General features: G+C 38.3%; 1 protein-coding gene across 1 annotated transcript in view; it reads left to right on the top strand.

Moving 5' to 3' along the window:
- LOC133561595 (slit homolog 1 protein-like) overlaps positions 1 to 27,675 on the top strand; it is a 96,817-nt gene that overhangs the window by 13,719 nt on the left and 55,423 nt on the right. Inside the window, exons 2-9 of the mRNA XM_061914989.1 lie at positions 5,287 to 5,358; positions 5,473 to 5,544; positions 5,667 to 5,738; positions 17,622 to 17,693; positions 19,645 to 19,716; positions 19,791 to 19,862; positions 22,018 to 22,181; positions 22,292 to 22,439. Coding sequence (XP_061770973.1) covers positions 5,287 to 5,358; positions 5,473 to 5,544; positions 5,667 to 5,738; positions 17,622 to 17,693; positions 19,645 to 19,716; positions 19,791 to 19,862; positions 22,018 to 22,181; positions 22,292 to 22,439 — 744 coding nt within the window. The remainder of the gene's footprint in view (positions 1 to 5,286; positions 5,359 to 5,472; positions 5,545 to 5,666; positions 5,739 to 17,621; positions 17,694 to 19,644; positions 19,717 to 19,790; positions 19,863 to 22,017; positions 22,182 to 22,291; positions 22,440 to 27,675) is intronic.

Here is a 27,675-nt window from a genome sequence, read left to right as displayed (position 1 = left end):
TTTCACCAACATTCACTCACGCGGCCACACTGTTACGCCACTCACCCTTTCACCTTTGACCTCTTTGTCCGCCCGCCGTGTACACAAGTGCTGCGCATATTTGTTCAAAGCCAATTAGCATGTAAAGTGGTGTGTGTGTGTATGTTTGTGTGTGTGTGTCGGTCCTGAGGGGACAGCCGGCCGTGAGAGGGTGATTCATCAAGGCGACTGTCCAATTTAGCGTACGCCACGTCGTCATAACAACGCAGCAACACCCGCTGATGCTGTGTCCTGCTAGCATGAAAACATCTCTTAGCATGTTCACCATTTCACTACAGTTTCCAGTGTGAAATGGTGAGCATGCGGGTGAGAGGGTGAAGAGTGTTAAGAGGAGGTCGGGAGCGGGTGGGTGCGAGCAGGACAAGGAGGATGGGAGAGGGTGAAAATGGTGGCGAGGACGGGAACGTACAGTGAGGTGAGAGGGTGAACATGAAAGGATGAGGGTGAAGAAGGAAGATGAAAGTGAGAGGATGAAGATTAAGATGGAGGTGAAAATGAAAGGATGAAGATGATGGTGTAGATGAAGGAAGATAAAAGTGAGAGGATGAACAGTACGTTGGAAGTGAAAGATGAAGATGAATGGATGAGGATGACGGTGTAGAAGAAGGAAGATGATAGTGAGAGGGTGAATGGTGAAAATGAAAGGATGACGATGATGGTGTAGAAGAAGGAAGGTGAAAGTAAGAGGATGAAGAATAGGTTGGAAGCGAACGATGACGATGAATGGATGAGGATGGTGGTGTAGAAGAAGGAAGATGAAAGTGAGAGGATGAAGATTAAAATGGAGGTGAAAGGTGAAAATGAAAGGATGAGGATGGTGGTGTAGAAGAAGGAAGATGAAAGTGAGAGGATGAAGATTAAAATGGAGGTGAAAGGTGAAAATGAAAGGATGAAGATGATGGTGTTGAAGAAGGAAGATGAAATGGAGAGGATGAAGAATAGGTTGGAAGCAAACGATGAAGATGAATGGATAAGGATGATGGTGTAGAAGAATGAAGATGAAAGTGAGAGGATGAAGATTGAGATGGAGGGGAAAGGATGAAGATGATGGTGTAGAAGATGGAACAGAGGATACATGCTGAGGTGAAAGGATGAGCAGAAGAAAAATTTCGACGTGAAAGGATAAAAGGAGGAAAAATGCTGAGGTGAAAGGGTGAACAGAGGATACGTGCTGAGGTGAAAGGATAAACAGAAGAAAAACGTCAATTTGAAAGGATAAAAAGAAGATAAATGCTGAGGTGGAAGGATGAACAGAGGACATGCAGAGGTGAAAGGATGAACAGAGGATACATGTTGATGAAAGGATGAAAAGAGTACAAATGTTGAGGTGAAAGGATGAACAAAGGATAAATGTCAATGTGAAAGGATGAAAAGAGGATACATGCTGAGGTGGAAGGATGAACAGAGGACACATGTAGAGGTGAAAGGATGAACAGAGGCTACATGTTGATGAAAGGATGAAAAGAGGACACATGTTGAGGTGAAAGGATGAACAAAGGATAAATGTTAATGTGAAAGGATGAAAAGAGGATACATGCTGAGGTGGAAGGATGAACAGAGGACACATGCAGAGGTGAAAGGATGAAACATGAGTTAAGAATAAGATTAAGGTAGAGAGAAGTGAAGGGAAGAATATCAAGGTGAGAGGATGTTTTGTAGATCGTTGTGAAAGGGTGAATATGAGTTGAATGACCGCAATTAATGTGTGTGTGTGTGTTCTGGTAATGCTGACTTAGTGGGGACCTCGCTATGTTTACACACTTTTAGGGGACCAAAAAAACAGGTCCCCTAAATGATAGTCAGATCCATTCTGAAGATTCCTAAGTGATTTTTAAGCTTTGGCCCACAAAACATGGCTGTATCATGTCATATTTAATTTAAACTTTTTTTTTTCTTTTTAAATGGTCCTCAGTAGTCACGAACACATTTGTGTCAAATAAGCAAAATTATTTAATTTTGGTCCCCATGAACCATATTAACTTTTTTTTCCCCAGGGTCCCCAGTAAGTCTGATCAGCACATTACTTCATCAATCCAGAGATTTAAAGACATGTATGAGCTAACTGGGCAGTGGACATTTTACCTCCTTTTTTTTATGCCTCCACAACCTGTAGAAAGGGTGGTCCCCTCAAGTCCTGAACAACAGCTTGGTCCCCATTCCAAATGATAACCAGTATGTATGCGTGTGTGTGTGTGTGTGTGTGTGTGTGTGTGTGTGTGTGTGTGTGTGTGTGTGTGTGTGTGTGTGTGTGTGTGTGTGTGTGTGTGTGTGTGTGTGTGTGTGTGATCCATAAGGGTGGTCCCCACAAGTCCTGAACAACAACTTGGTCGCCATTACAAATGATAACCAGTATTTCTGTGCGTGTGCGTGTGTGTGTGTGCGTGTGTGTGTGTGTGTGTGTGTGTGTGTGTGTGAGATCCAAAAGGGTGGTCCCCACAAGTCATGAACAACAACTTGGTCCCCATTCCAAATGATAACGTGTGTGTGTGTGTGTGTGTGTGTGTGTGCGTGTGTGCGTGTGTGTGTGTGTGTGTGCGTGCGTGCGTGCGTGCGTGCGTGTGTGTGTCTTGGTTCTTCTTTAACGAGCAATAGTTTGGCAGTTTTTAAAAAATATATGTATTGGGGGTTGGTCCGTCTGTCAGCTGTCCTTTGACCCCGCAGTGATGTCTCTCTTCAGTGTGTCCTCCTTGGATGTCCCCCTTCCCCTCCCGCCCCCTGCTCATACTGCCGCGCTTTAACCGTCAAAACAATTTCATGCGCACTCGGGGGGGCAATGTGGACCCTCCCACTATTCATCGCTAACCACTGCCCACTGCCGCCATGTTGCATACCTACTGGCACACATCTTCACTAGCTTCTTTAGCATCTTCACTAGCTCATTAATTCTTCATTAGCTCATTAGCATCTTCATTAGCTCGTTAACTCGTCATTAGCTGGTTAGCAACTTCTTTAGTTCATTAACATCTCAATTAGCTCGTTATCATCTTCATTAGCTCGTTAATTCTTCATAATTTCTTAGCATCTTCATTAGCTCATTAACATCATTAGTTCGCAAGCATCATCATTAGCTCGTTAATTCTTTGTTAATTTGTTAGCATCTTCATTAGCTCATTAGCATCTACATTAGCTTAATTCTTTATTAATTTGTTAGCATCTTCATTAGCTCGTTAGCTTCTACATTAGCTATGTTGTATATGAAATGTAAAAAACTGTTTAAATTATTTTTTTTAGATTATAGACACATTTAATTGAAAAATATATATATTTTATATTTATTAAACATTTTTTATTAGATATTAGAAATGTAAAATCCGAAATATTAGAAAATAAACTTTATATTAAATATAAAATTATGTTTTATTGTTAGTTCTAAATCACGGACAACTGATTGGAAAATTGTCTTGTATTATAATATTAAAATTTTACCATTATTATTTTTGAAATACAGTCAAATTTGATTCAAAAATATAATTTGAATATATATTTTTTATTATTGGTATTTTTAATTTGCAGAAAGTTTGATTGGCAAATATGTTTGAAAAAGAAATATAATATCAGTTGTTTTGTTGCTACTTTTAAATAAGGTGCATTTATTTGAAAATACATTGGATATTAAATAAATAAAAGTTTGTAATGATATTTTTAGATTATCGACAAATTTAATTGAAAAATATATTTTGTATTAAACACAATTTTTTTTACTATCGTTATTTTTAGACCGTAGACAATTATGATTCCAAACTATATTATATATTTATTTGAACATCTCTTTTTTTCCATTTGATTTTTTATTTTTTTTTTGCAGATCTGAGAAGTTTGATTGAAAACTATTTTGTTTTAAGTAAATCATAATTTATTTTACTATCAATATTTTGGGTCACAGTCAAATTTAATTTAAAAAAATTAGATAAGTCCTCTTTTATTATCGGTATTTTTGGATTGCAGAAAATTTGATTCGGAAATATGATTTTTTATTTAATAAAAAATAAGTTTAGTTGTTATTTTTAGATTCCAGACACATTTTGGGGGGTAAATTATATTTTATATTTCTAATAGATCCAAAAATGTATTTCTTATTATCTTTTTTAAATTATGTAGTAATTACATTTTATACATTAAATATAAAATATTTTTTACAATCGTTATTTGTATAACACAGATTTTATTTTTAGTTGAACAAAAACTTTTTATTTTATATGAAATGATTTTTTACCAAAGTTATTTTTTTTATTTTTGTCACAGACACATTTGATTGGAAAATATATTTTGGAGTAAATATCAAAATGTGTTATTTATTATCGGCATTTTTAGATTTCCGTTAAATTTATTTAGAAAAAATGTTTTATATCAACCATAAAATCAATATTTTCATTATTGTTATTTTTCAATTACAGCCAATTTGATTATTATTATTATTACTATTATTATAATCATAATTATTATTATATAATTATTATCATAATTATTATTTTTTTTCATTATCATCATCATTATTAAAAAACTGTCCTTTTAAATTTTGATTTCTACTTATTGTTTTAATTGGTTTTACCCTATAATATCGTTTGTAATCATATTTATTTTTATGTTGGTTTTATATTTATTTTGTTGTTGTTTTTATTCAGTCATTGGTGGAGCCAAGGATAATATTTGAATATTGTTTTTAATATTGTTGTGCAGCACTTTGGAAAAAAATGTGTTGTTTAAATGTGCTATACAAATGAAGTGGATTGGATCGATTATTATTATTATTAGTATTGTTATTATCATTATGTTTTTATTAATCATCATAATTATTATTAGTAGTAGTATCATCATTATTATAACTATTATATTATTATTATCATTAGTATTATTTTTATTATTGTCATAATTACTATAATCAACATAATTATAATATTATTATGATTTTAATTATTATTATTATTATAATCATTATTATTATTATTATTAATGTATTGTTATTGTTATTATTATCATTATTATTATACGTAAATGTTATTAAATTGTGTGTGTGTGTGTGTGTGTGTGTGTGTGTGTGTGTGTGTGTGTGTGTGTGTGTGTGTGTTCTGGCAATGCTGACTTAATGGGGACCTCGCTCTGTTTACACACCCTTAGGGGACTTCGGACGGTATGGGGACCAAAAAACAGGTCCCCTAAGAGGAAAACTTTTTAAATGATAGTCAGATCCATTCGAAGATGTATTGTAGGGTTGTTGTTGTTACAGATTTTCTCTGTGTGTGTGTGTAGGGATCTGAACGGGAACAACCTGACACTGGTCACCAAATCAGACCTGTCCGGGCTGAAACACCTGAGAGTTCTGTGAGTGCACCTGAGTCACCTTCATTGTCATTTGCCCAGCAGGAACACCATCTGTTCCATTGTCAAACTTCTGTGTTTGTGTGTTGTGTTGTGTTATGTTGTGTTGTGTTGCAGTCACCTGATGGACAATCAGATCAGGGAGGTGGAGCGAGGAGCTCTGGATGATCTGAAGGTTCTAGAACGACTGTAAGTGTCCTCAACACACCACTATCATCCCACCTCTATGATATATATATATATATATATATATATATATATATATATATATATATAGTTTTAAATGATCTTTTTTTCATGTGTGTGTTCAGTCGCCTCAACAAGAATCGACTGTCACAAATCCCAGAACTTCTCTTTCAGAAGAATGAGGCCTTGTCACGACTGTAAGTACACTACCTTGTGTCCTTGCTTCCTACCTCCTCCTCATGCGTCCTCAACACTATTTCTGCACCCTACTTCCTCCATTCCACTCCCTGTGCGTCCTACCTCCACCATCCTACTTCCTGGGCATCCTACTTCCTCCATCTTACTTCCAATACATCCCTACTTCCTGTACATCCGACTTCCTCCATCCTTCTTCCTGTACAACCTACTTCCTTCATCTTACTTCCTGTACATCCTACTTCTTCCAACTTACTTCCTGTACATCTTACTTCCTGCAAATCTCAATTCCAGTATATAATACTTCCTGTACATCACACTTCCTGCACACCCTACTTCCTGTACATCCTAATTCCTCTAACCTAATTCCTGTACATCCTACTTCCTCAGTTTTACTTATTCCATTCTTCTTCCCATACTTTCTATTTCCTCCAACCTACTTCCTGTACATTCTACTTCTTGTACATCCTACTTCCTTTAATCCTACTTCCCTCATCCTACTTCCCTTAAACCTAATTCTTCCATCCTACTTCCTGTGCATTCTACTTCCTTTAATCCTACTTGCTCCATCCTACTTCCTGTACATCCTACTTCCTGTAATCCTACTTCCTCCATCCTACTTCCTGTGCATCCTACTTACTCCATCTTGCTTCCCGTGCATCTTACTTTCTCCATCCTACTTCCTGTGCATCCTAATTCCTCCATCCTACTTCCCATACATTCTATTTCCTCCATCTTACTTCCTGTATATTTTATTTCCTGCACATCCTACTTCCTGTGCATCTTACTTCCTTTAATCCTACCTCCTCGATCCTAGTTCCTCCATCCTACTTCCGCATCCTACTTTCTGTTCATTCTACTTACTTCATCCTACTTCCTGTGCATTTTACTGCCTTTAATCCTACTTCCTGTCCATCCTACTTCTTGTGCATCCTACTTCCTTTAATCTTAACTCCTCCATCCTACTTCCTCATCCTACTTCCTGTGCATCCTACTTCCTCCATCGTACTACCTGTGCATCCTACTGCCCTTAATCCTACTTCCATTCCAGCCTACTTCATTTTATCCTATGTCCTCCATCCTAGTTCCTGTGCATACTACTTCCTCCCTCCTACTTCCTTTAATCATACTTACTCCATCCTACTTCCTGCGCATCCTATTTCCTCCATCTTACTTCCCGCGCATCCTAGTTCCACCATCCTACTTCCTGTTTACCCTAATTCCTCCATCCTACTTCCTGTACATTCTATTTCCTGTACATCTTACTGCTAGCACATCCTACTTTCTTCATCCTACTTCCTCTGCATCCTACTTCCTTTAATCCTACTTCCTCCATCCTACTTCCTCATCCTACTTCCTGTGCATCCTACTTCCTTCATCATACTTCCCGTGAACCCTACTTCCTTTAATTCTATTTCCTGTGCCTCCTACTTCCTTTAATCCTACTTCCTCCATCCTACTTCCTGTGCATACTACTTCCTTTAATCCTGCTTCCTCCATCCTACTTCCTGCCCATCATACTTCCACCATCTTACTTCCTGTGCATCTTACTTCCTCCATCCTACTTCCTGTGCACACTAATTCCTCCATCTTACTTCCCATACAATCTATTTCATCCATCCTACTTCCTGTACATTCTATTTCCTGTACATCCTACTGCTTGCACATCCTACTTCCTGTGCCTCCTACTTCTTTTAATCCTAATTCCTCCACCATACTTCCTGTGCATCCTACTTTCTCCATCCTACTTCATCCATCCTACTTCCTCCATCCTACTTCCTCATCCTACGCCCTGTGCATCTTACTTCCTCCATCCTACTTTCCTCAATCATACTTCATCCATCCTACTTCCTGTGCATCCTACTTCTTCCATTCTACTTCCCATGTATCCTACTTCCTGTGCGTCCTTCTTTCTCCATCCTACTTCCTGTTCATCCTACTTACTTTAATCATACTTCCTCCATCCTACTTCATGTGCATCCTACTTACTTTAATCTTACTTCCTGTGCATCCAACTTACTTTAATCCTACTTCCTGTGCATCCTATGTACTTTAATCCTACTTCCTCCATCCCACTTCTTGTGCATCCTACTTACTTTAATCCTACTTCCTGTGTATCCTACTTACTTTAATCCTACTTCCTCCATCCTACTTCCTGTGCGTCCTACTTCCTCCATCCTACTTCCTGTTCATCCTACTTACTTTAATCATACTTCCTCCATCCTACTTCATGTGCATCCTATTTACCTTAATCCTACTTCCTGTGCATCCAATTTACTTTAATCCTACTTCCTGTGCATCCTACGTACTTTAATCCTACTTCCTCCATCCCACTTCTTGTGCATCCAACTTACTTTAATCCTACTTCCTGTGCATCCTACGTACTTTAATCCTAAATCCTCCATCCCACTTCTTGTGCATCCTACATACTTTAATCCTACTTCCTGTGCATCCTACGTACTTTAATCCTACTTCCTCCATCCCACTTCCTGTGCATCCTATGTACTTTAATCCTACTTCCTCCATCCCACTTCTTGTGCATCCTACTTACTTTAATCCTACTTTCTGTGTATCCTACTTACTTTAATCCTACTTCCTCCATCCTACTTCCTGTGCGTCCTACTTTCACCATCCTACTTCCTGTTCATCCTACTTACTTTAATCATACTTCCTTCATCCTACTTCATGTGCATCCTACTTACTTTAATCCTACTTCCTGTGCATCCTACGTACTTTAATCCTACTTCCTCCATCCCACTTCTTGTGCATCCTACTTACTTTAATCCTACTTCCTGTGTATCCTACTTACTTTAATCCTACTTCCTCCATCCTACTTCATGTGCATCCTACTTCCTTTAATCCTACTTCCTGTACATCCTACTTCCTGTAAATCCTACTTCCTGGTGCAAGAAGTGGTCTTCAAAGTCTTGCCAGACGACAGAGGAGTCTTCCTCGCCAGTGTTTTATGGAAGTGACAAAGGTTGGCTTGCACGCTCACTGGGCTTGTGGTGGCGGATCTCCGCTCTATGAAGTCTTCTGTGTATTTGATGATGGAAAAAATACATGAGGCGAGATAGTCCTCACTTTCCCTTCTTCTACTCGCTAAATAATGCCTCCACAATGGATGATGGTGTGTTGTGAGGCGGCGTTAGGCCACGCCCACACTCACACACATCCATTCTTTGACACCCAGCGCTCGCACGCCAACAACGGACCCTGCTAAAGCGGGTACGGAGGTATCGATACTACTGGTGTGGCACTACAACCGTCAGTTGGAATGTGACTACGCCATTGTGGGCTCAGAGGCCGTTTTGTTGCCATGGTAACAATGGTTTGATGTTTCCTGTCGGATCAAGTGACACCTTTCAAGTGGCACTCGGACTTTTGACACAAGCAAGAAACCATCTCGGCTCTCATAACCTGCAAATTGCCTTAAAGCACGGAGGGACATGGAGGTGTGTGTGTGTGTGTGTGTGTGTGTGTGTGTGTGTGTGTGTGCGTGCGTGCGTGCGTGCGTGCGTGCGTGCGTGCGTGCGTGCGTGCGTGCGTGCGTGCGTGGGTGCGTGCGTGCGTGCGTGCGTGCGTGCGTGCGTGCGTGCGTGCGTGTGTGTGCAGTACCTGATTGATCTAACACACAAAGTCCATTCTGGAGTACGAGTGTGAAATTGCAACAACAACAACACACACACACACACACACACTGCAGAGCTATTAGCACTTTCATGCTGCACTGATGTCTTCTACAAAGCTTGGCACGGCAGATACAGAGAAAAAGTTGCTGATTGGTTGTGTGTGTGTTCTGGCAATTCCGACTAAATGGGGACATCGATCTGTTTACACACCTTTAGGGGACTTCTGACGGTATGGGGACCAAATAAAAGGTACCCCCTTACTGGTTAGTTGGAGTGTGAGACATTTGCACAGCAGCCCCCTCATCGGTTAATCACTTCCACTTGTCCTATGAGAGGACAGCTTTAGTGCTGTATTCTGAGGATCATGCCATATTTAATTTGATTTATTTGTTTTTTTCAAATGGTCCTCAGTAGTCACGTACAAATTTGTGTGAATTAGGCAAAATTATTTCAATTAAATGAAAATTTAAGCTTCACGGTGGCAGAGGGGTTAGTGCGTCTGCCTCACAATACTAAGTTCCTGCAGTCCTGGGTTCAAATCCAGGCTCGGGATCTTTCTGTGTGGAGTTTGCATGTTCTCCCCGTGAATGCGTGGGTTCCCTCCGGGTACTCCGGCTTCCTCCCACTTCCAAAGACATGCACCTGGGGATAGGTTGATTGGCAACACTAAAATTGGCCCTAGTGTGTGAATGTGAGTGTGAATGTTGTCTGTCTATCTGTGTTGGCCCTGCGATGAGGTGGCGACTTGTCCAGGGTGTACCCTGCCTTCCGCCCGATTGTAGCTGAGATAGGCGCCAGCGCCCCCCGCGACCCCGAAAGGGAATAAGTGGTAGCAAATGGATGGATGGATGGAAAATTTAAGTTAAATTTAACCTCTCATCTTCATCCTCGCCTTCATTCTCATTTTCGATCGTCAGCTTCCTCATTCTCGTCTTGACCCCTTGTCCTCGCTCTCCTCGCCTTCTTCATCTCCATCCTCCTCCTCATCTTCATCCTTACCTCACCAATCTTCACCTTCCTCATGTTCTCATCTTCCTCTCTTCACCTTAGCCCGCCTGGACTTCAGTGCACGCAGAACAAAATATGACTGACTTTATTACCAAAGGGTGTGCAAGGTGTAAGTGTGTAGAGTGGGTGTGTGTAAGGTGTTTTGCAGCAGAAGGATGAGAAATGAGGTGAGGGTCAGAGGGCGAGCAGGAAGCGAGTGGGAAAGTTTACCTTTCTCAGCAAATAGTCTGCTGTGGTGTGAGGAGGACGGAGAAAGGCCAGCAGACAAAGACGGGCCGAAGAAGAAGAGCCATGAGAACGAGACATGGACACTGATGAGAGGAGGAGAGAGCAAATATTACACACACACACACACACACACACACACACACACACACACACACACACACACACAGCTGTGACCATGCAGTGTTTCCCTGCAGTAAACATCATCTTGTATCCTAGCAACAGGAGTCTGAGGACATCCTGAGGGGACACTAACTAATATAGATACAGTAACGTGTGTGTGTGTGTGTGTGTGTGTGTGTGTGTTCATGTTCTGGCTTAATGGGGACTTTGCTCCTTTTACACACCTTTAGGGGACTTCGGACGGTATGGGGACCCAAAAAAAAACAGGTCCCCTAAAGCAGTGGTCCCCAACCTTTTTTTTATCCGCGGACCGGTCAACGCTTAATAATTTTTCCCGCGGCCTGTGTGTGTGTGTTTTTTTTTTGTTGGTTTTTCTTTGGCATGAAAAAGGAACGTTTTTGTCATGAAAAAATTCGGTTTTTGTGGTTGGTGCACTAATTGTAAGTGGATATTGTGTTTTTTATGTTGATTTAATAAAAAAAACATTTTTTTTATTTTTATTTTTATAAAAAATTCTTCTGCAGCCCGGTACCAATCAGGCCAGGGCCCGGTACCGGGCCGCGGCCCTGGGGACCACTGCCCTAAAGGGAAACCTTTTTTAAATGATCCATTCTGGGACAGGGTGGCGAAGTTGGGAGAGTGGTCGTGCCCGCAACCTGAGGGTTCCTGGTTCAATCCCCACTGTCTACCATCCTAGTGGCATCCGTTGTGTCCTTGTGCAAGACACTTCACCCTTGCTCCTGATGGGTCCTGGTTAGCGCCTTGCATGGCAGCTCCCGCCATCAGTGTGTGAATGTGGAAATAGTGTCAAAATGCTTTGAGTTCCTTAAAAAGGTAGAAAAGCACTGTACAAGTACAACCCATTTACCATTCTGAAGATGCCTAAGTGATTTTTAAGCTTTGGCCCATAAAACATGTTTACTGATTAGTTGGAGTGTGAGACATTAGCACAGCAGCCCCCTCATCGGGCTGTAGCTGGTACTGCACTCGCTCTTTTAAATGGTCCTCAGTAGTCACGAACACATTTGTGTCAATTATGCAAAATTATTTAAATGTGGTCCCCATGAACCATATTAACTCTTTTTCCCCAGTAAGACCGAGCAGCACATTACTTCATCAATCCAGAGATTTAAAGACGTGTATGAGCTAACTGGGCAGTGGACATTTTACCAAATTTTTTTTATTCCTCCACAACCTGTAATAAGGGTGGTCCCCACAAGTTCTGAACAACAACTTGGTCCCATTCCAAATGATAACCTGTGTGTGTGTGTGTGTGTGTGTGTGTGTGTGTGTGTGTGTGTGTGTGTGTGTGTGTGTGTGTGTGTGTGTGTGTGTGTGTGTGCGTGCGTGCGTGCGTGCGTGCGTGCGTGCGTGTGTGTGTGTGGCAACAATAGTGGTGTGTCACCTGTGTTGATGTAACCGTAGCAACCTCGCCTCCATGCAGACATGAAGTATGTCAATATTTATGTTGATGGCGTGGAGGTGGGCGGGGCTCACATTCCGCTACAAGAACAACGTTGTCTTAAGGCGACTGGAGAAACATTGAGGAACGTTAGCACAGCACGGCGGGTTGGATCGTGCCAGGCCACCTTTGGTTAGCATAAGGGGGTTAAAGGTCGTTGTGTTAGCATTCCAAGGTCATTTTAGACGGACAGGAAAGTTATTAAAGAGCTGGTTTGTATGAACTTCCATCCATCCATCCATTCATTTTCTACCGCTTATTCCCTTCGAGGTCGCGGGGGGGCGCTGGAGCCTATTTCAGCTACAATCTTACTTATTATTCCACTTTAAGTACATGAGCACTGGAACTTTGAAGTGCACTTAGGGAAGTGCTCCATTTCAGATGCAACGTTTGTGGCGATCACGTCCACAGTGTGGTGTCGAGGCGGAACTTGTTGGACGCAGAATGTCTTTTAGATGGAAAACTCAGGACCGCACACTGAAAAATTTTAAGCACGCGGCAGGACATTTTGATATTTTTCATATTCAAAATATTAAAATATATTTATTTATTTTTTTAAATCTTTTGAGCTCCCCTCAAAATTGGTCATAAATACGGGTCATAAAAATGTTACTCATACAGATACATTATTGATGTATATATATATATATATATATATATATATATATACATATATATATATAATATATAAACCGAGTCCATGGTTCTCGCCAGGAAAAGGGTGGAATGCCATCTCCGGGTTGGGGAGGAGACCCTGCCCCAAGTAGAGGAGTTCAAGTACCTAGGAGTCTTGTTCACGAGTGGGGGAAGAGTGGATCGTGAGATCGACAGGCAGATCGGTGCGGCGTCTTCAGTAATGCGGACGTTGTACCGATCCGTTGTGGTGAAGAAGGAGCTGAGCCGGAAGGCAAAGCTCTCAATTTACCGGTCGATCTACGTTCCCATCCTCACCTATGGTCATGAGCTTTGGGTCATGACCGAAAGGATAAGATTATGGGTACAAGCAGCCCAAATGAGTTTCCTCCACCGGGATTTGGGTCTCTCCCTTAGAGATAGGGTGAGAAGCTCTGCCATCCGGGAGGAACTCAAAGTAAATCCGCTGCTCCTCCACATGGAGAGGAGCCAGATGAGGTGGTTCGGGCATCTGGTCAGGATGCCACCCGAACGCCTCCCTAGGGAGGTGTTTAGGGCACGTCCAACCGGTAGGAGGCCACGGGGAAGACCCAGGACACGTTGGGAAGACTATGTCTCCCGGCTGGCCTGGGAACGCCTCGGGATCCCCCGGGAAGAGCTAGACGAAGTGGCTGGAGAGAGGGAAGTCTGGGCTTCCCTGCTTAGGCTGTTGCCCCCGCGACCCGACCTCGGATAAGCGGAAGATGATGGATGGATGGATGGATGCCTCTGCACTCCATTATTAGATGTTTTCATGTACAAACTAATGTTTTCTTTACTAACTTAATTTTTCACTACATAATCATGTCATTTTTGGCGTGATTAGATAACACTTTTTTCCTGTCAAAATCGAAATATTTATTGGCAGTTAGTACAAAAAAATTAAGTATTTTATCAACACTCATTACCAGGCTTTGGCCCCTGTGTCTCTGAGTCAACATTGCAACTTTTTCTTGTTACATTTCTCCACTTTCACCCTTTTTCTTACACTTTTTGATGGTTTTCTTCGTGATAGTATTTGTAGAATGGGCCGTTAAAAAGTCACCCGGGGGCCACACTTGGACACCTTGGTCTAGGCAGGAGACCTGGGACCAGAACTGTGCGGGTCTCAGCCAGTTAGGCGTTTCCCGACTGCTTTGCAACAACAATCTTCATTCCTTCAAGTTCTCACGGTCGCAGACAGCATCAGGAGAACAATATTGTTCCTCTCGTTCGGACAAACTGCAGCAAATGTGCCGTCTGGGACAAAGGAATTGAGAACATGAAGACTATTTGAGGAATGGAGATGTTGGAGCAGAGAGAAGAGGGCGTCCAAAGTGAGGCTCGGGGGCCCATTTGCAGCCCGCCAATCTTTTTATTTAACCTTGTAAAAATACTAATATTATACAATACTTTATAATTTAATAGATACACTAAAATATGTTTAGATCATCTATCCGAATTCTACAAATGTTCTTTTCACAACCTTTTTACTCCTTTTAATGATTTCTGTCATTTTTTAATTGTTTCATTTATTCCTTTTTTGACTTTTTACTAATTTCCTTCATTTCTTTTACGACATTTGCTTATTTGCTGTTATTTATTTATTTAACACTTTTCACCTATTTCCTTCATTTGTTTAAGGCTTTCTACTTATTTATTTATTTTAAGAGTTTTTGCTTATTTCCTTTATTTATTTTAGACAGTTTACTCATTTTATTTCTTTATTTATTTTTAAGAACTTTTACTTATTTCCTTAATTTATCAAATACTTTTTACGTATTTTTTTTCTTTGTTTATTTTAAGACTTTTTACTTATTTCATTTATTTGAGGCATTTTACTTATTTCCGTTATTTATGTAAGACTTATTTATTTTATTTATTTATTTTAAGACTTTTAATTATTTCCTTTATTTATTTAAGACATTTTACTTATTTCCGTTATTTATTTAATACTTTTTACTTATTTCCTTAATTTAATACTTTTTACTTATTTTCTTTCTTTCTTTTAAAGGGGAACATTATCACAATTTCAGAAGGGTTAAAACCAATAAAAATCAGTTCCCAGTGGCTTATTTTATTTTTCGAAGTTTTTTTCAAACTTTTACCGGTCCCGGGATATCCCTAAAAAAAACTTTAAAGTGCCTGAGTTTTGCTATCTGTGAAGCCACCGTCCATTTTCCTGTGACGTCATCCAGTGATGCCAATACGGATAGCACAGCAAGATATAGCGACATTAGCTCGGATTCAGACTCGGATTTCAGCGGCTTAAGCGATTCATCAGATTACACAAGTATTGAAACGGATGGTTGGAGTATGGAGGCAAATGGCGAAAACGAAATTGAAGAAGAAACTGAAGCTATTGAGCGAATAGCTATTGACGCTATTCGGCCATGTCTGCCTTAGCATCGCCGGTAAAATGTGCAGACCAACGATCGGAAGTTTCGCATCTTGTGACACTGGAGCAACTTAAATCAGTCGATTAATAAGTGTTTGTTAGGCATTAAATGTGGGTGGAGGGAAACGCTGGATGAAAATATAGTTTCAAATGTGCATACAGCTAGCGTAAATAGCATGTTAGCATCGATTAGCTGGCAGTCATGCCGCGACCAAATATGTCTGATTAACACATAAGTCAACAACATTCACAAAACTCACCTTTGTGATTTAGTTGACTTAATGGTTGCAAATGCATCTGCAGGTTATCCATACATCTCTGTGCCATGTCTGCCTTAGCATCGCCGGTAAAATGTGCAGACACTCCGGCACATTCGATGGGGGTCTGGCGGAAGATTTCTTTGACTTTATCGTTGGAAATGCATCTGCTTTGAGTATCGCAGGCTATCCACACAATCTTGCCATCTCTGTAGTAGCATAGCTTTCGTCGGTAAAGTGTGCGGAACAAATAACTGACCATTTTGTCGGCTTTTGATCAAAATTTCGTCCAATTTCTTGCCACTTTGGCATCTTTGGGCCAGTGGTGCAACTTGAATCCCTCCCTGTTAGTGTTGTTACACCCTCCGACAACACACCGACGAGGCATGATGTCTCCAAGGTTCCAGAAAATAGTCGAAAAAACGGAAAATAACAGAGCTGAGACGCAGTGTTTGTAATGTGTTTGAGAAAATGAAAATGGCGGCTTTATTACCTAAGTGACGTCACGTTCTGACGTCATCGCTCTAAGAGCGATAAATAGAAAGGCGTTTAATTCGCCAAAATTCACCCATTTAGAGTTCGGAAATCGGTTAAAAAAATAGATGGTCTTTTTTCTGCACCATCAAGGTATATATTGACGCTTACATAGGTCTGCTGATAATGTTCCCCTTTAAGACCTTTTACTTATTTCCTTTTTTTATTTTAAGACTTTTTACTTATTTCCTTTATTTTTTTTAGACATTTTTTTTTTTTTTTTTTTTAAGACCTTTTACTTATTTCCTTTTTTTATTTTAAGACTTTTTACTTATTTCCTTTATTTATTTTAGACATTTTAGTTATTTTCTTTCTTTATTTTAAGACCTTTTACTTATTTCCTTTTTTTATTTTAAGACTTTTTACTTATTTCCTTTATTTTTTTTAGACATTTTAGTTATTTTCTTTCTTTTTTTTAAGACCTTTTACTTATTTCTTTTATTTGTTAAATATTTTTTACTTATTTTCTTTATTCATTTATTTCAAGGCCTTTCACTTATTTCCTTTGTTTAACAACTTTTACTTATTTTCGTTATTAATTTTTTCAAGACTTTTTAAACTTTTCCTTTATTTATTCAAGACGTTTTACTTATTTCCGTTATTTGTATAAGACATTTTACTTATTTTTGTTATTTATTTAAGACTTTTTACTCATTTTCTTTATCTATTTATTTCATGATTTGTTTTACTTATTTCCTTTACTCATTTCAATACTTGTTTTACTAACTACACTTATTTTTTCTTAATTTCATGACCTTTACCAATTTAAACTATTTATTTGAAGACATTTTTACTTAATTTGTTATCTCATTTATTTCATTATCTGTTTATTTTTGTTTGTTTGTTATTCATTTCATTTAAAACTGTCATTGCTCAAAAATAATAATGAATCAACAATAATGTTGTTATGAATTATTGACATATTTAAGACTCCAATCACGTCACATCAAAAATTACAGTTTTTAAATATGTTTTTGGCAAAAAATATCGCATGTTTTGTGTGTTTGCCTTGTAAAAAATAAAAATAAAAAAATTTAAAATGTATAATCGAGGAATAGATCTGAAACTAATCTAGAGATTTAGGTGTTGAAAATAAAAATAAGAATAACAGTATTTTTTAACACTTTTATTAGTGGGACACTTTTGGACCCCCTAAAAAGGTTTGTAGGATTTTTGTATTTTTTAAATGGTCAAACCTTAAAAAAACATTAAAATCAAAGTTATGAATTAATTGATCTATTTAAAGCAAAAACTGCTTACCTCGAATATTCCATTTAAAAAAAAAAATTGGGGGAAAAAATTGTGCATTTATTTAGTTTTAGGCATAAAAAAAACATAAGGGCATAAAGAATACATTTTTATAATTTTTTAAAACTTTATATCGACATGTAAATCTGAATTTGATCTAGAGATTTAAGTGTTGAAAAATAAAATAATAATAATAATATATGACTTATTTTTTAAGTATTGTTGTGATGATATGATATGCTGTGATGTACGGTCATGGATTAGAGTTACTGATATTTACCTTTTAGCTGAAGAGAATGTTCTAGTCCAGGTTAAAAAATAAAATGTTGTTTCGTTGTGTGTTTTAGCGACCTGAGTGAGAACTGTATCCAGGCCGTTCCCAGGAGAGCCTTCAGGGGAGCCCCAGACCTCAAAAACCTGTAAGTGACGTCACGCAACTTCTTCATCCTGCCCTCTACTGTGTACCTAATCAAGTGGCCAGTGGTCAGTCTGCTGCCCTCTAGTGGAACTTCTACTACACTACATGCATCCTTCTCAGCTTACTCAATGTATTCCTCTACTCATGTGCTGCTACTAGTTACTATCTTGTTGATGTACTGGTAGTATGTACTAGTTAGTATGTTGTTGATATACCGGTAGTATTTACTAGTTTGTATACTGTTTATGTACTGTTAGTATTTACTAGTTAGCATATTGTTGATGTACTGGTAGTATTTACTAGTTTGTACGTTGTTGATGTACTGTTAGTATTTACTAGTTAGTACATTGTTGATGTACTGGTAGTATTTACTAGTTTGTATACTGTTGATGTACTGGTAGTATTTACTAGTTAGTATATTGTTGATGTACTGGTAATATTTACTAGTCTGTATGCTGTTTTTGTACTGGTAATATTTACTAGTTAGTATATTGTTGATGTACTGGTAGTATTTACTAGTCTGTATACTGTTTTGTACTGTTAGTATTTACTAGTTAGTATATTTTTGATGTGCTGTTAGTATTTACTAGTTAGTACATTATTAATGTACTGGTCTTATTTACTAGTTAGTATGTTGTTGATCTACTGCAATTATTTACTAGTTTGCATACTGTTTATGTACTGTTAGTATTTACTAGTTAGTATATTGTTGATGTACTGGTAGTATTTACTATTTAGTACATTGTTGATGTACTGGTAGTATTTACTAGTTTGTATACTGTTTATGTACTGTTAGTATTTACTAGTTACTATATTTTTGATATACTGCTAGTATTTAGTAGTTAGTATATTTTTGATATACTGCTAGTATTGACTAGTTAGTACATGTTTTATGTACTGTTAGTATTTACTAGTTTGTATATTGTTGACGTATTGTTAGTGTTTACTAGTTAGTATGTGGTTTATGCACTGTTAGTATCTACTAGTTAGTGCATTGTTGATATACTGTTTCTATTAACTAGTTAGTATATTGTTAATGTACTGTTAGTAATAATTACTAAGTAAATTGTTGATGTACTCATAGTATTTACTAGTTAGTATGTGGTTTATGCACTGGTTAGGATAAACTACTTTGTACATGGTTTATGTACTGGTTAGTAGCTACTAGTTAGTACATGGTTTATGTACTGGTTAGTATCTACTAGATTGTACTAGGTTTGTGCACTGGTTAGAATTTTCTAGTTTGTGCATAGTTTATGCACTTGTCAGTATCTACTAGTTAGTAGATGGTGAATGCACAGGTTAGTGTGTAGTAGTTATTACTACATGGGTTAAGTAATGGTTAGCATCTGCTAATTAGTGCATAGTTCATTCACCCGTCAGTATTTACAAGCTAATACATGGTTAATGTTCCGGTTAGTGTGTACTATTTAGTACACGGTTAATGTGTACTAGTTAGTACCTCATGGACTATGTACTGGTTAGTGTCATCTAGTGCATCGGTCGGTATCTACTAGTTAGTACATAGTTCATGCACTGGTTATTGTGCACTAGTTAGTAAATGGTTGATGCACTGGTTAGTCTGTACTATTTAGTACACGGTTAATGTGTACTAGTTAGTACTTCATGGATTATGTACTGGTTAGTGTCATCTAGTGCATCGGTCGGTATCTACTAGTTAGTACATAGTTCATGCACTGGTTAGTGTGCACTAGTTAGTACATGTTTGATGCACTGGTTAGTGTGTACTATTTAGTACACGGTTAATGTGTACTAATTAGTACTTCATGGATTATGTACTGGTTAGTGTCATCTAGTGCATCGGTCGGTATCTACTAGTAAGTACACAGTTCATGCACTGGTTAGTGTGCACTAGTTAGTACATGGTTGATGCAGTGGTTAGTGTGTACTAGTTAGTACTGCACGGTTTAAGCAGCTGTGTGCACTGACAGCCAGCTGGACAAGAACCACATCAGCTGCATCGAGGAGGGAGCCTTCCGGGCGCTGCGTTCACTGGAAGTCCTGTGAGTATGTCCCCGCGCTGCCTTCAGGCGTCGCGTCGGTGCGGGCGTGACGTGTGTCCTCTGTGGGCCTGCAGGACGCTGAACAACAACAACATCAGCAGCATCCCCGTCTCCAGTTTCAACCACATGCCCAAACTACGCACCTTGTGAGTCCTTCAGCCACACTTATATTTATATTAGTATATATATATATATATATATATATATATATATATATATATATATATATATATATATTAATACTATATTATTGATGGTGTCCTGTGCCTGCTCCCAAAGTGTATAAAAAAATAATAAATGTATTTAATAATAATATTATTATTATTAATGGTGGCCTCAAGTGTATAAACAAAAAAATAATATATATTTTTATATATTTCTAATAATATTAGTGTTAATTGTGTCCTGTGCCTGTTCCCCAAGTATATAAATAATACATTTATATCATACAAATATTATTAATTATGCTGTCCTGTGCCTGCTCTCTAAGTATATAAACAAATAAATATTATATTTAAATGTATCGTTAATAATATTATTAATGGTGTCCTCTGCCTTCTCCCCAAGTATAGAAATAAAAAAATAATACAATTATATATTAATAAAAATATTATTAATGGTGTGCTGTGCCTTCTTCCCAAGTTTATAAACAAATAAATAATATATTTATATATAGTATTAAATTTTTTATTAATAATGATATATATGTATATATATATAATTATTTTATTATTATTATTAATAATATTTTGCTTTCTCCCCAAGTATATAAACATATATATATATTAATTAATAACAATTATAATATAATATAATATATATAATTATTATTAATAACATTAGTATTAATGGTGTCCTGTTCCTGCTCCCCAACTATATAAACAAAAAATTGTATATATTATTAACAATATTATTAATGGTGTCCTCTGCCTTCTCCCCAAGTATAGAAATAAAAAAATAATACAATTATATATTAATAAAAATATTATTAATGGTGTGCTGTGCCTTCTCCCCAAGTTTATAAACAAATAAATAATATATTCATATATAATATAAAAACATGTTAGTAATAATGATATATATATATATATAATTATTTTATTATTATTAATAATATGATTGCTTTCTCCCCAAGTATATAAATATATATATATATATATAATATTAATTAATAACAGTAATAATATAATATAATGTATATATATTATTAATAACAGTAATAATATAATATAATGTATATAATATTATTAATAACATTACTATTAACGGTGTCCTGTTCCTGCCCCCCAAGTATAGAAATAAAAAAATAATACAATTATATATTAATAAAAATATTATTAATGGTGTGCTGTGCCTTCTTCCCAAGTTTATAAACAAATAAATAATATATTTATATATAGTATTAAAAATGTTATTAATAATGATATATATGTATATATATATATATATATATAATTATTTTATTATTATTATTATTAATAATGTTTTGCTTTCTCCCCAAGTATATAAACATATATATATATTAATTAATAACAATTATAATATAATATAATATATATAATTATTATTAATAACATTAGTATTAATGGTGTCCTGTTCCTGCTCCCCAACTATATAAACACATTTTTTTATATATTATTAATAATATTATTAATGGTGTCCTCTGCCTTCTTCCCAAGTATATAAATAAATAAAATAAAAATACAATCATATGTTAATAATAATATTATTAATGGTGTGCTGTGCCTTCTCCCCAAGTTTATAAACAAATAAATAATATATTCATATATAATATAAATAATGTTAGTAATAATGATATATATATATATAACATTATTTTATTATTATCAATAATATGATTGCTTTCTCCCCAAGTATATAAATATATATATATATATATAATATTAATTAATAACAGTAATAATATAATATAATGTATATAATATTATTAATAACATTACTATTAATGGTGTCCTGTTCCTGCTCCCCAAGTATATAAATAAATAAATATTGCATTTATATATGTTATTAATAATAATATTATTGAAGGTGTCCTGTGCCTGCTCCCCAATTATATGAATAATAAGTATATATCATAATAATATTATTAATAATGGTGTCCTGTGCATACTCCCCAAGTATATAAACAAATACATAATACATTTATATATATGATTAATAATATTAGTATTAATGGTGTCCTGTGCCTGCTCCTCAAGTATATACATAAATAAATAATACATTTATATATAATAATAATAATAATATTATTAATAATGGTGTCTTGTTCCTGCTCCCAAGTCGCCTGCACTCCAACTCCCTGCGCTGTGACTGCCACCTGGCCTGGTTGTCTCCATGGTTACGCCAGCGTCCGGCCTTGGGTCTCTACACGCAGTGCAGCTCGCCGCCGGCCCTCAGGGGCCTCAACCTGGCCGAGCTGCGCAAGGGCGACCTGGCCTGTTCAGGTAGTTGGCTGGAGGTAGGGAGGGGGCGTGGCCGTGACCTCATGCTGCCGTGTGTGTGTGTGTGTGTGTGTGTGTGTGTGTGTGTGTGTGTGTGTGTGTGTGTCCCGCAGGCCACGGCGGCAGCGCCTTCGTGCAGCCGTGCAGCCTGGCGTCGGGCTCGTGTCCGCCCATGTGCTCGTGCGCCAACAACATCGTGGACTGCAGGGGGCGGGGCCTCACTGCCATCCCCGCCCACCTCCCGGAGGCCATGACAGAGATGTGAGTTGAAGCACTTTAAGAGCAGACTTTAGTAGATACATGAAAATAATGTTAGAGCATGGGTGTCAAACTCTGGCCCGTGGGCCATATTTGGCCCGCCGTGTAATTTCATTTGGCCCTTGAGGCAATATCAAATTAAACATTAAAGCTGCAAGCAGCGTTGGTCGGGTCCGCCTTTGGCTGCTGCCGCCGTGTCCCGAGTCCCGATCTTAGTCAGACCTACATAGAAGTTTTTGTTTCATCACTCTACGACATTCCTAACAGAATTTATAAGCAGTTTTGTCATTTTTTTTTCCTAGGGGGAGCTAGAGCACAATTTTCATTTTTGGGGGTTGGTTTTTTATTGGATGGCAATTTTCACCAGTCATGATGCGTGTGTAAAATTTGGTGAGTTTTGAAGCATGTTAAGGGGGTCAAATTACAGATTGACGTTTCTGGATGTTGTTGATAAATGGCTTTCGCTTGGCATAGCATAGCTTTAACTTGCACTTTGAAGCATTTTAAGGAGGTCAAATTACAGTTTAAAGTGGCAAAAAAGACATTTTTTAGGAAACTTTGCGCAGGGGGTTTTTGAAGGCGCGTAAAATCCAAACCGGAGAATTGGCCAAAACTTTGTTCGACCACTTTTTTTAAAAGGGTTCAATCTCTCTCCTGTGCGAGTTTGAAGCCGAAACAACAAACGCACTGGGAGGACTTTCGATTAGAAAAAGGTGACGGGTTTTCACAAAACTTTTATTTTTAAGGGGCAATTTTTAACTTCCTGTCGATTTTTGCCGAAGGGTGTCAATCATCTAAATGTAGGTCTAAGTGAGACCTACATAGAAGTTTTTGTTTCATGTCTTTCCGGCATTCCTACCGGAAGTTACAAGCAGTTTTGTCTGTGTTTTCTTCCTGGAAGCAGTTTTTTCTGTGTTTTATTGAAAAATTGCGCTAGAGCGCAATTTCTAGTTTTATTAATTTTTTTTTTCATTAGATCGCAATTTCTGCCAGTCCTGATGTGTGTGCCAAGTTTGGTGAGTTTTGAACCATTTTAAGGGGGTCAAATTGCAGCTCAAAGAGGCAAAAATAGCATTTTTTGGCAAAAATTTTGCTTTGAATGAGTTTTTGCAAAATTTCTGTTGATTTTGGGTATAGACGTTTTTTTATTGGAAATGTAGGTCTAAGTCAGACCTACACAGAGGTTTTTGTTTCATGTCTCTACGACATTCCTAACGGAAGTTCCAAGCAGTCTGTTTTTTGTCTCTTCCTAGGGGGCGCTAGCGCGCAATTTTCATTTTTGGGGTTTGGTTGCTTAATATGTTGTGGTGTCACGGTAGACCGACGTGTGTGTCAACTTTGGTGAGTTTTGAAGCATGTTAAGGGGGTGAAATTGGGGCGCGACGGTGCGGAATAATAATAAAGAATAATAATAATAAAACGCACCAGATTCAATAGGGTCCTTGCCTATGGCAAAGGACTCCTGTGGAGTCCTTTGCCATAGGCAGGGCGGACCCTAATAAAGAAAGAATAAAACACACCAGATACAATAGGGTCCTTGCCTATGGCAAAGGACTCCTGTGGAGTCCTTTGCCATAGGCAGGGTGGACCCTAATAATAATAAAACGCACCAGATTCAATAGGGTCCTTGCCTATGGCAAACAGGAGTCCTTTGCCATAGGCAGGGCGGACCCTAATAATAAAACACAGCAGATTCAATAGGGTCCTTGCCTGTGGCAAAGAATAAAACACACCAGATACAATAGGGTCCTTGCCTATGGCAAAGGACTCCTGTGGAGTCCTTTGCCATAAGCAGGGCGGACCCTAATAATAAGAATAATAAAACGCACCAGATTCAATAGGGTCCTTTGCCATAGGCAGGGCGGACCCTAATAATAAAACGTTACAGGAACAATAGGGTCCTTGCCTATGGCAAAGGACTCCTGTGGAGTCCTTTGCCATAGGCAGGGCGGACCCTGATAATAAAACGTTACAGGAACAATAGGGTCCTTGCCTATGGCAAAGGACTCCTGTGGAGTCCTTTGCCATAGGCAGGGCGGACCCTAATAATAAAACGTTACAGGAACAATAGGGTATTTGCCTATGGCAGGGCGGACCCTAATAATAAAACGTTACAGGAACAATAGGGTCCTTGCCTATGCCTATGCCTATGGCAAAGGACTCCACAGGAGTCCTTTGCCATAGGCAGGGCGGACCCTAATAAGAATAAAACGCACCAGATTCAATAGGGTCCTTGCCTATGGCAAAGGACTCCTGTGGAGTCCTTTGCCATAGGCAGGGTGGACCCTAATAATAATAAAACGCACCAGATTCAATAGGGTCCTTGCCTATGGCAAAGGACTCCACAGGAGTCCTTTGCCATAGGCAGGGTGGACCCTAATAATAATAAAACGCACCAGATTCAATAGGGTCCTTGCCTATGGCAAAGGACTCCACAGGAGTCCTTTGCCATAGGCAGGGCGGACCCTAATAATAAAACGTTACAGGAACAATAGGGTCCTTGCCTATGCCTATGCCTATGGCAAAGGACTCCACAGGAGTCCTTTGCCATAGGCAGGGCGGACCCTAATAAGAATAAAACGCACCAGATTCAATAGGGTCCTTGCCTATGGCAAAGGACTCCTGTGGAGTCCTTTGCCATAGGCAGGGTGGACCCTAATAATAATAAAACGCACCAGATTCAATAGGGTCCTTGCCTATGGCAAAGGACTCCACAGGAGTCCTTTGCCATAGGCAGGGTGGACCCTAATAATAATAAAACGCACCAGATTCAATAGGGTCCTTGCCTATGGCAAAGGACTCCACAGGAGTCCTTTGCCATAGGCAGGGCGGACCCTAATAATAAAACGTTACAGGAACAATAGGGTCCTTGCCTATTGCAAAGGACTCCTGTGGAGTTCTTTGCCATAAGCAGGGCGGACCCTAATAATAAGAATAATAAAACGCACCAGATTCAATAGGGTCCTTGCCTATGGCAAAGGACTCCACAGGAGTCCTTTGCCATAGGCAGGGCGGACCCTGATAATAAAACGTTACAGGAACAATAGGTTCCTTGCCTATGGCAGGGCGGACCCTAATAATAAAACGTTACAGGAACAATAGGGTCCTTGCCTATGGCAAAGGACTCCTGTGGAGTCCTTTGCCATAGGCAGGGCGGACCCTAATTAGAGTCGGCCTGCCGGTGTTATACGGCGGCGATGCCGCGCTAACACCGCTAATCCTCATACTTGCCAACCCTCCCGAGAATCCCGAAGTTCAGTGCCCCTCCCGAAAATCTCCCGGGGGAACCATTCTCCCAAATTTCTCCCGATTTCCACCCGGACAACAAAATTGTTTTAATGGCATTTCCTTTAGCCTTCTCTACATACAAACACACATTATAAGCAGATTTTACACACACATAAGTTAATGCAGGGGTGCCCACACTTTTTCTGCAGGCGAGCTACTTTTCAATTGACCAACTCGAAGGGGATCTACCTCATTTATATATATCATTTATATTTATTTATTTATGAAAGAGACATTTTTGTAAACAAGTTAAATGTCTTTAATGATAATACAAGCATGTGTAACACATAAAGATGTCTTTCTTTCACAAAGACAAGAATATAAGTTGGTGTATTACCTGATTCTGATGACTTGCATTGATTGGAATCAGACGGTAATGATGATAACGCCCACATTTTCAAATGGAGGAGAAAAAAAAGTTGTCCTTTCTGTACAATACCACATGAAAGTGGTTGGTTTTTGGCATCTAATTCATCCAGCTTCCATACACTTTACAAGAAAAACATTGGCGGCAAATTCCGTAGCTTGCTTGATTGACATTCACGGCACCCGAGGGTCTTGTGAGATGACGCTGGCTGCTGCCAGTTCATTATTATGAAAAAATGACAGAGAGGAAGGCGAGAAACACTTTTTATTTCAACAGACTCTCGCGCCGTCCCTTCCGTCAAAACTCTAAAGGCCGACTGCACATTTCCTATCTTCACAATAAAAGCCCTGCTTCATGCTGCCTGCGCTAACAAAATAAGAGTCTCGGAAAGCTGGCGTGCACAAGTGATGTGCACGCCAGCTTTCGGAGGGATTGCTTGTGCACGCCAGTTTTCCGAGACTCTGTATTTAGTTAGCGCAGGCAGCATGAAGCAGGGCTTTTATTGTGAAGATAGGAAATGGGCAGTCGGCCTTTAGAGTTTTGACGGAAGGTACGGCGCGAGAGTCTGTTGAAATAAAAAGTGTTTCTCGCCTTCCTCTCGGTCATATTTTCATAATAATGATCTTGCAGCAGCCAGCGTCATCTCACAAGACCCTCCGGTACCGTGAATGTCATTTAAGTGACGTCTTGGTGAAGATTGATGATCACTCATTTTTAGGTCTATTTTTCTTAAAAGCCTGGCTGGAGATCGACTGGTAGCTCGCGATCGACGTAATGGGCACCCCTGAGTTAATGCAAGGCATGCTTGATCACGCCACACTCAGGGTGGCTGAAAAAACAACTTTAATGCTTTTACAAATATGCGCCACACCGTGAAGCCACACCAAACAAGAATGACAAACGGAGAACATCCGCACCGTAACACAACATAAACACAACAGAAGAAATACTCAGAACCCCTTGCAGCACTAACACATCTGGGACGCTACAATATATAATTTGATATGCCATTGATATTTTTCGATTATTATTATTGTGTATTTGAAACTCTATTTTGCATGTCACTATAAAGTTATATAAGCCTTGCTTGTTCAATATTCAATGAAAACTTGTTTGGGTCCCTAATAAAAGGTTAATTTGTTCAACCTTGGCCCGCGGCTTTGTTCAGTTTAAAATTTTGGCCCACTCTGTATTTGAGTTTGACACCCCTGTGTTGGATCATCTGTTTGAATTCCACAGTAGAACAAAACAAATGTATTTTTTTACCAAACCTTTTTACGCCTTTTAATGATTTCTCTCATGACTTTTTAATTGTTTCATTTATTCCTTAATTTCTTTATGACGTTTGCTTATTTGCTGTTATTTATTTATTTAAGACTTTTTACCTATTTCATGACATTTGACTAATTTTCTTTAACGATTTAATGATCTTTTATTTATTTATTTAATGACTTTTTATTTATCTTTTTACTCAGTTATTTCTTGACATGTTACTTATTTACTTTATTCTTTTTTTTCATGACTTTTTTCTCATTTTCTTTGACTATTTAAAGAGATTTTTACCCTTTTCTTTTGTTTATTTAA

Source organism: Nerophis ophidion, linkage group LG01, assembly GCF_033978795.1.
Source record: "Nerophis ophidion isolate RoL-2023_Sa linkage group LG01, RoL_Noph_v1.0, whole genome shotgun sequence".
NCBI lineage: Eukaryota > Metazoa > Chordata > Actinopteri > Syngnathiformes > Syngnathidae > Nerophis > Nerophis ophidion.
The sequence above is the reverse complement of the archived record's forward strand: the minus strand, read 5'-3'. Positions and strand labels throughout refer to the sequence as shown.